The 9,892-nt window shown below is 38.3% G+C and overlaps 1 protein-coding gene across 1 annotated transcript in view; it reads left to right on the top strand.

The window, feature by feature from the left end:
* Nucleotides 1-9,892, top strand: part of LOC104547047 (zinc finger protein GLIS3-like) — a gene marked incomplete at its 5' end in the record, with an annotated part of 33,009 nt that overhangs the window by 16,612 nt on the left and 6,505 nt on the right. The window contains 2 exons of the mRNA XM_010192598.1: nucleotides 1,225-1,366; nucleotides 7,453-7,615. Of these exons, the coding sequence (XP_010190900.1) occupies nucleotides 1,225-1,366; nucleotides 7,453-7,615 (305 nt within the window). The remainder of the gene's footprint in view (nucleotides 1-1,224; nucleotides 1,367-7,452; nucleotides 7,616-9,892) is intronic.

The following is a 9,892-nucleotide window of genomic DNA, read 5'->3' as shown; positions in this document are numbered from 1 at the left end:
CCTGCTGCACTAGGTCAGGTTTGTGTCCATCATACTGCATGAGCTGTCTCATCGGCATGGGTTACAGGACAGGATGTGTATCTGCATCTCAGCCATTGCAGCATCCCCCATGCACATGAGAACAGACACCACTTCTTCATGCTTTTAAATGAATACACCAGCCTGTCAGACGAGATGGCTGTAAGGAAGAGGAAAATTTCTGTTGTATATACACTAACAATGCAGGGGTTTGGGACAGGCAGCAGTCCCAGCAGCCTGCAACAGCATCCATCTTCCAGAAACCTCAGGGTGCAGTTTTACATTTCAGCTAGGACAGCCTTGTGTTGGGGTCATGCAGTATGCTTTCTCCCTTTTCCTTTTGGTTTTGAGAGTTTTTAAACTCTGTTTTTTTACTGTATTGTATTGTAGCTTCAATGTGAGGCTGTTTGTTCAATTTCATCTAAAGGAAATCACTTCTTATGAATCTGTTTATCAATTGTTTTCAGAGTGAAATTTTTGCTGGAACAGCCAGATAAACAGACTTGCCATTGATGGATCAGGTACCAGGCAAGTGGCCGTGCATGCTGCTGGGATTTGTGACAGTGATGGACCACTCACTTTCAGATCAGTTCAGCCATAGTGTGAAACAAGTGCAGTCCTAGTCACTTTAGCAATGTGGTCAAGAGACCACTTTGGTCCATACAAAGTGGTACCACTTCCATCCTGACCACCTCGAGTGATACCGTTCCTGGCTCCCTTCTCCCAGTGACTCACTTCCACTGCCTAGCACCATTGATTTTCTGGTCCTTCAGTGAGCCAGTTCAGGATGCTAAACAAGCAGGAAAATATTGGTGGGTTTTTTTATATTATCCCTCTGCTAATTTAAGAGATGTCAGATATTTGATAAATCTCCATTATCCATGAATCAGGACAGCCCTCTCTCTTTTGCAATGTATGACAAGAAAGCACACATAAGTCCGTCTGTATAAGTAGCCCTTGTCAGATTACAGTCTTGTTAAGCATCTGGAAGAGTTTCCTTCCTCATACTCGAAAAATGCCTGCTATAATGTAAGAATATTAACCAGGATTTAAAAGAGAAGAATTCTGCTTGTGCTCCATTTCTTTCTTTAGCCTCTCAACATTTCTGCATTATAATTTTTCAGTGTCTCGAGGACTTTTTTGTGGGTTTCTTTTTGTTTGGTCCATTTTGTAATCATTTCCCCTTTTTTATCTCTTGTTTTTCAGTTGAGATCAAGCTTGGACATTGGCCAGGACATCCTGAATGACTGCCCTGCAATCCAGCCCCTCCAGCCAGCCCCGTCACCAAATGATGCTGCAGACAATACCATGAGATGCTCCGCAGAGCCTGCTCACAATATTTACCCAGGTATAGAAAAAGGCAGATAAGCAGCCTGTTATATTATTATTTACTTAAGATTAGAGATTATTTTGCAGAGTAGGATGTACTCTAAAACTTACATCTATCAAATGAGAAAGATAGAGTCTGCAAAGTAATATAAAAAGATAGATTTGGGACAGATTTTTACACCTTTTTTTGAAAGGAAGCAGGACAAATCATCTTTTGGCCATGAAGAGACCTATTACAATAAAGAGAAATATTTTTGCCCTGTAGGCATTTGACTTCTACTAGCAATTCACTTCTACCATTGTAGACATCTTGAATTCATTAAGCTTCATTTAAAATCAGAGGATTGTTTTCCCTCTTCCTTATTCATGAATCGCATATCAGTTTTCCAATAGATCTACATTAATGAACTTAATTACTGCAATGTGAGCTCTTATTTGTAAGTATAAATACACCAATAAATACATTAGTGCTATAAATGTGATAATTCTATTGTATTGTTTCAGTTAAGTATTTGAGATTTTCATATTGAAATACCTAACTGCATCATACCTGGCTAAAGGTACAATTGTTCATATTTCAGCTAAATTTGAAACATTGTATACGCTTTGAGTGATGATGCCTTCTCAGAGCTTAAGACAAGTATGGGCTAGATGGTACTGCATTTTTAATGCAGTATTTTAGTAGTTGTGAAGACATCTGTTTTTAACTTTCAGGCAGAATGCATTACATCTTCCAGCAGTTCAACTTTTAATTGAGAACCTTTAATTGAGGCTTGTAAACTTATCAATTCTATGATATGTTTTTTTCAAGGCTGTTGTGAGCTACACATTAGGTGGTGATGATGTAGGTTTGTATGACAAAAATCAGGAAATTCAGAACTGTGATTGACTGTATCCTAATTTATAAAATAGCTGGTATTACTTTGTGGTGTTAACTCCTAAATGCCCTAGCCTGAATATAGGCTGACTATGGCATTTGTTATTTAAAGAAAAATAAAAATTTCAGTTTTTAAAAATTTCAGATTTTAAATATCTGGTTTTGGCCTGGGAACCTCTAGTGACGTTGTTTTGGTTACAGTTGCTTATTTTATATTGAACTTAGAGATGGAGTTGGATAGTGAGGAATGTTGAGGTTTAAAAAATAATTTGCTGGCATTACCCAGTGTAATGTGCAGAACTGAGAGAGAATAGAAGACTAAGCTTTTTCTTTTCCTTACAGGACCCTAGATAGGATGGAAGCCAGGTGGGGACAGTGTGTCAGATTAGCTGAGACCAGTTTTTCAGAATTTGAGGACATTCTCACAGATTTCCACTGGCATCTCTTGAGCACTCAGCTCTGTTACCATTCTAGCTTTCAGACCATGATTGAGTGTCAAACTTTGGCTGCTGAGTCAATCCAAACCCTAGGCTGACCATGGCTTGAACTGCTGCTGCCCACTGACTTCTCAGGGTCCTAAGCCAAGTAAAGGTATAGCCTCCAGCCAGCCCTTTGCTGGCAATTGTCTGCAGCTTCTGAGTCTGTGGCATTACTGTTTGTAATCTCATTCATGTCTTGTCTGTCAATAGTTGGGATTTACAGCACTACTGTGGATGTTCTTTAATGTAGTAATTTCTTTCTTTTTATATTTTACTTGACACTGCTTCCTTTTGTGCAGCATTTTTTATAGCATGAATCAACATTAAAGAGCATTACTTTCTCTGTAAGTAATAAACTGCCTTACTTTACCTGTGTTCACAGCTATCACTTGGCAAATTTCTGTTAGTTTTAGTCGCTTGTGTTACACATCAGTTAACTGAGGGTATTATGTCAGATATAGATGAATCTATGTCACTTCATTTTGGCAACAATTTAATCCAGCTGAAATTAATTGTTTAATTTACTCATCTGGGCTGAATACAAAATAATAATAATAATGTGAACAAGTGACATAACTCTTAACAGGAAGGGAATTATTTTTTTGAAATTGCAACATGAATATTATTCATGCCCCAAGAAGAGACAAGCGAAACATATAAAAGCTTAAGTGTCCCTCCTTAGAGAATCTACCTTTCAAACTTCTCTGTAAACAATATTTTTTCTAAATATAAAGAAAAACATTGAGACTTTTCTGAAAAATAAAATATGTAGCTTTTACTGGGAACTGTTAGAAGAGACAGCATATTAGCCAAAATGTCTCTGCACTACTTTTCAAGTAGAAACAGGAACAGATTTGCATTCTTGCAATGCCATTAAATAAAACTTTTCTCACTTGAAGGTTAATTTTCTTATCATCTATGCACTTTTAAAGCAAAGATAAGTTTTCTCCTTTCGTAATATATCTACAGAATAAATGTTTGAAAGCAAATGATTAGGAATATGTAGGAGATAACAAAGGTAGACATCTAGATGCTAGTCCCTTTCCACTTACCAAAGTACGACAATGTCTGTAATTATTGTTGTATCTCTGTACTGTTAAAAGTACGGAATCTGCACACATGGTTATATTTAAATGAAATACAATAGTCTTTGTGATTGTGTATCTATTATTTAAAGTTAAGAGTGCACAGATGTTTTATCTTGTGGCCTTTGTGACGTTATAAAAGAAATCTGAACTGAGTATAATCTTACTAATACAGTGAGGTCACATGTCAGGTCCTTTGCTTAAAACTAAAAAAATTACATTTACAGGTCTAAAGTTAAGTAAGCATACATAATCTACAGCGAAGTGTAGTGGTATTTTGTAAAACAGAAATTCAAATTCTGTTTCTACTGAGATGTGAAATTTCTGCTAGCATCCAGGTTTTAATTTTTAAAAATACAAATGCTTTGGGGTTTATTCATTTCATAGAATGAAAATGTGATCAATTAATTCATAATAAGAACATATGAATGATGGTTTTTGTATTATGAAATCATATCAACTTACTTTGCATAGTACAATCTAGAATCCCTAACACTGACGGAATCATAAATAATGCAATACAAAAATTTTTTTTTACCATTCCGTTGGTTAAAATTTGACCACTTCATATTTAATAATAAACCGGAATGTGTCATTCATTTATAAATAGCTACTGAATATCACGCTCTGCTCTACTCCAGAGCCAACCGTTTTCTAAAGCTTGTCAAGTACATGATTTTCTTTGCAAGTTAAAAATTAAAAATTGAATCAGAAAAGTTGCAGAGGGTTTTGTAGTGAAATTCTAAGTGTACTTTAAAGAATGTCTTACACTCCAGTACTGTGAAACTTTGACCTAAGTACTTTTAATGACTTTAATGACTTAAGATGTGCTTTACTTAAGTAACACTTCTTCTTCTGTGTGTGGATTTGTTGGATTTTTTCCCACAGTGGGAGCCCAGGTACACTTTTCTGTCATGGTGTGATCATTTAACATAACCTGTGTACAGGATTATGTTTTTGCACCTAATATGTACACTTTTTCTTCCTTAAATATCCTACCTGCCCCTCTAGTCCCTGCCATAGTTAGCTCTTATTTTACACTGTGTACTATCTCTTTGTCAGAAACAGAGAAGTTGCTGGGAAACATGGCCAGAATGTGCTACATTAGCAGGTACTGCTATGATGGTGAATATTGCAATGGGCTCTAGGTTGCTCTAGTTCACAGAAAGGACAGAGGGTTGCCCATGCCTGGCTGCAGATAACGTTTTACCAGGGACAGAGTCACCAGGTCTTAGGCAGTACTGTGGGAACTTGTGTTACCACTGCAGCCTGGACCAGCTAGAAATGTGCAAGCACAGCTTAGAAAATACTTGCCTGAAATCCTTATCATGGTTGAGACAGAGAGCAGCTGTGACAGGGAAGAAAAACTCATGCTACCTTATGCTGGAAATCTAGTCATAGTCCTGCGTTTTCACTCCTGATCAACCACAGCCTTGAAGACATTTTCCTTTGAACTCCAAGATCACAGTACTGGGAAACTAAGTCATTGTATTTTCACACAATTTAGTGCTTTTCTCCTGGAAAAATGCAAGTTACCCTGTTTTTGCAAGGAACAATTTAAATAGTCTCTCTTTTTATTTAGGTAGTCAGGGTTTTTCTTTGCAGTGTAGTGATTTGTTAAATTTTCTCTCTGCTTATTCTGCCAGAATGGGCATTTGGTTGTTTTACATTATTTTCTTCTGCACTGCATGTAAGTATAAAATACTAAATTCAAAAAGTTTATCTGTTGCTTTTCCCTCTGTATTTGTCTTGATGCAACTCAGAGACAGGTATAGAGAGAGTGATTTTGGAGTGCATAAGCAAAATGAAAAAACCAGCAAGAGCTACCTTCCCCTGTCGTAGAATCGTAGAATCATTAACGTTGGAAGAGACTTCTAGGATCATTGAGTCCAACCATCTTAGGGTGGGTTCTTCCCAAGCCCTTTCTTAGTGTGTTACACTGCTGGCTTAAGTGATGTCTCATCTCCTTGTGGGTTACGCATTCTCTGTACCTCTCTTAAGGTGTGGGATGCCATCTACTATCAGATGTGAGTTGTCACTTGGGTTGTGATTAGGAGACTCTGGTTCATAAAAGAATTAGCAAACAGTAGAGGCTAGTGCAAAGGACAGTTGCTGGCATTTTTGATGGTCCTCCTGGCCATGTGGTGAGGCAATCTCCACTCCTCCAGCTTTTCCCACCAATGTGGCTCATGTGAACTTTCTCTAAATTTTGATGTTACCTCTGCAGCAGCTATATTAGATATTTCTATTCACAAAGCAGTTTTCTATGTGTCATCTTGCACTGTCTGTCATCTCACCATCTGAAAGATGTCCAGAACTGCTCTTTTATGAGGCTACAACATAATTAAACATATATAAACAACATAATTAACTTTCCTTAACTCTGCCTTAGCCTGGTGAATAACTAGTGTGTCACGAAGGCTGTCTTGTGAGGATGAATAGAGGCTTCCCAGCAATAGGCTGGGGACTTGGAAGATGAGTTAGTCTTTTCACCCTTTTGATCTTGGGTAGCAACATTCAAAATTGTGACCTGTGAAATCATTTTCTTGAAGACAGATTTGTGTTGGGGTTACTCTTAAAGCAGTGTTTTTTCTGTTAGGACTGCAGCATCCGTCCAGGTATTTTAGCCTAGAAAGATCTTTTACTCTCTTCCCTTTTGGTTTGAATTGTAGGATTTTGTCAATAAATTTGAGTCATTAACTCCAACGTATTCACCAACATAAGTTTTATAGGTAGAATCTTACTCTGTAAACTAGGCCTAAACAATACTTTCTCATAAAGAAACTGCAAGCTATGACAACCAAACACTGAGGGGATCATTTTCATGTTGTAGAAAGCCTATTTATTTCATTCTCAGGGTTCGTAAAATATTTAAGAGCATGTATTTGGCTGTCATTCAACTTTGACATAAGCTACCTGACACAGATGTCAGTAAAAGTAATTTACTAACTGCATTTTCGGAGAGATTTGATAATCAGTGTCTTACCTTCGGACTGCCTAATGTAAAGAGCTTCTGAAAATGAGGGTTACAGGATTTGGGATCAAGTAATTAGGACATTCAGAGGGAGTCCTGCATTGCTTTTTGTTTAATCACCCAGAACCTTTCCTTATTTGGAATGTATACAAGAGCAACCTTACAGAGAATTATGAAACTGTTAATGCTAGTTTAAAATTTCTGTATGCAATACTGAGGAGTCTGGACTCAATAATAGCAATATTTGAATTTGGGTTGACCTCTCCAAGAAATTTGGGATTTTTACAGCTGAGAGGAGAATGTAGAAAGTATTTCATTACTTACAAAACTGTGCTTTCTCTTCACTAGGTCTAAAAAGATATATCTTAGGAAATATTTGCTACCTTTTCTACAACAGAAAGCTATAGGAGATTTCCAGCCTTATTCAGAAAACATCCCAAGACAAAGAGCACAGCTATGTCATGCCTGTTTTTATGAAAGTGTCACTTGAGAGTAGCAGTGATTATTTATTTGATTCTATGTGTTAGGTTTTTTCCTTCCCTTTAGACAGAAAACAACACTTGAAGAAAACCAGTTGGTTGCTAAAAAATGGCACTACAGGTTTAGGGGCATTGTTACCCATTAGTGTTTGGTCAGGTATCAGTGCTATCACTTGCCTTATCAGAGATATTTCTCTACTTTCGCTTTCAGCAACTGTGTTCTCCAGCACACAGACAAGTCAAAGTGGAACAGCAGCAGGGACAGTGTCCTCATCCCACCCCAGCAGCCACCCCTCCTCAGGACGTAATGTACAGGATAGTCCTCTGCATCTTCCCCCCCAGTTACCTCTTCTGTCAGCTGTGGACTTGGAGAGGTAAGACCAGCCCCTACTTTTCCCACACTGAGCTTGAGGCAGCAGTGACTTTCAGAGCTGCCAGGATGGGTGCAAAATGAGTCGCTGGTGCGCAGAAAGTCACTGGTGGCGGCCCCTGGGTAACAGTTGCTTTGGGTATGGGTTTACCAGGGGAAGGAGAGGTGAAAGGGACTCTGTTATGTCAGCCTGGGCATGGAGGGGTTCCATTCAACTCCATTTCAGGGACTTCCTCTAATTCCTTCTTGATCTCCACCAGTGCCCCGAGTAACGAAAGTCACACAGGCCGGGACACTAAACTTCAGAGGAGCCCAGCCATGCTGTACAGAATGGGGCCCCGAGATTAATCTTTCTGTTCACTTGTGGTAGGAGAGTCATATTCTGTCAATATTTTCTCAATACTGAGTATTTTTGCAAGAACTTGGCAGGTTTTTTTCTTGGCATTTTATTAAGACCAATAGATAATGAACGAATCTTTAATTCAGTGGTTTGAGAGCTTGATTATAGTCAGGATTTATTTTATGCTGGCTAGGTACAAACCCCTTGACCTTTGCTGTTTCTGTGATTTTAGATGTTTCGGTGATGTGAAAGCAGATTTCTTGGCATGTTTAGACATTCCCTAAATTATTTTAAACAATCTTTCCAGTTATTTGTGTAGTGTACAGTATTATAGATTTCCACTTAGATAACTGTACCAGAAATCTACCTGATCACAAGACTGAAGATACCTAAACAAATAGGTTTTCAGTGCAAAAGTTAGTAGGATATATCATCAAACAAAATACTGAGTTCTTACTGTGTATATATGTATATTAAAACATTATTTCGTTCATGTCTCTCTTTTTCAGCGCTCTAAATGGTAAACTGCTGTATTTCATTAATGTATTTCAAAGTGTTTCATTTCCTTGAGTGACAGAAATAACAGTAATTTGGAGAGCACAAAGTGTCCAATTACGAACCTGGAAAGAACATTCACTAGATTTCAATTAACTGATAAATAAGCATAATTTCTTTGGAGGAAAACAGTACTCTCTCTGCCTTGTACCAGAAAGATGGAAGAACATGATGACTCAGGGAATTGACAGCAGGTGAAAGTACTTTTTTATTTCAGACTGCAGGTGTGAATTCAGCCAGTTCTGGAGCCACTGGAAGTTGTTGAACTTCTTGTACACCATTCTGAGATAAAATTTGCCATTTCATGATCATTGAAGTTAATCCAGTGGTTCAGTCCTTCTTCCCCGTTCCTGGCTACACGGTTCTGGCCTTCTTCACTTGCCCTGGCTCTGACCCTCTGTGCAAACTCTGGGGCTGCCCATGCTCTCTTGCCTGACCAGAGGCTTTTTGTTCCCAGGACAGTTTTCTTTCCAGTGCATGAACTGTCCAACATCCATATCCAACAAGTGCCAGAGCATGATGTGACAGGTATGGACAGATGAGTAGCCATTACAGGTATAAATTTAGTGATAAAAGACAGTGATCTTCCTATTAGCCCATTTCAGAGGCAGTTACTGGTGTAGGACCATTACAGACACATTTAGAGTATGACTTAACTCATGAAGTCCTTGGATGTGTTACAGACCTCAGGATACTGCAGTACTCTACAGGATAACAATAATAAAAAGCTAGTGTGATACACTCCTTTCTCATACATTATCTGTATACACTCTCTCTAAAAAGGCTTTAAGTGCTAATTGCCATACATAGAGCTGCTTTTGATTTTTTAAAAAAAGGTACCAATATTATAATTTGGTGGTGTGAAAAATGGCAATTTAAACTTGGTTAAGAAAAAAAGTATTACAGCAGTGTTGATTACAGAATATATATTACAAATTAAGATAAATGCTTAGATGAAAAACTAATGCAAAATCTACATCTTGAATCTAATGCTGTCCACTGGCCTGCGAGTAGGCTGTCATTTATACTACTTCATGTCTGTGATGCTAGCTGTGAAAATGTGACCTAAGCAAACCAACACTTCAGTATACAAAGTGCCAGAGACAGTGTTTTTGAAACATGTGAATCACCCTGTTTATCCCTATCTCATCATTGAGAGGACTGCAGGATTTAGGAGTGCAAGCTGGGGATTTGTTCCCCGCCATGCTGTGTGATTCCTGACGTGCTGTGTGTGCCCAGGGTCATTGCAGAGCTAGGTCTGGCTGGCCAGCACTCGCCCCTGGGATAGCCTGCGTTTGTTTGGCTGAAGCCTATCCAAGCTGGATTGGCTGTTTTGGCTGTTTTTGCAATTCTAGAGGCCAGTTATGTGCCCTTTCCGTTCTAGAC

This window comes from Mesitornis unicolor, unplaced genomic scaffold, assembly GCF_000695765.1.
Source record: "Mesitornis unicolor isolate BGI_N332 unplaced genomic scaffold, ASM69576v1 scaffold31849, whole genome shotgun sequence".
Taxonomy (NCBI): Eukaryota; Metazoa; Chordata; class Aves; order Mesitornithiformes; family Mesitornithidae; genus Mesitornis; species Mesitornis unicolor.
Note: the sequence above shows the minus strand (reverse complement) of the source record. Positions and strands in the feature narration are given on the sequence as shown.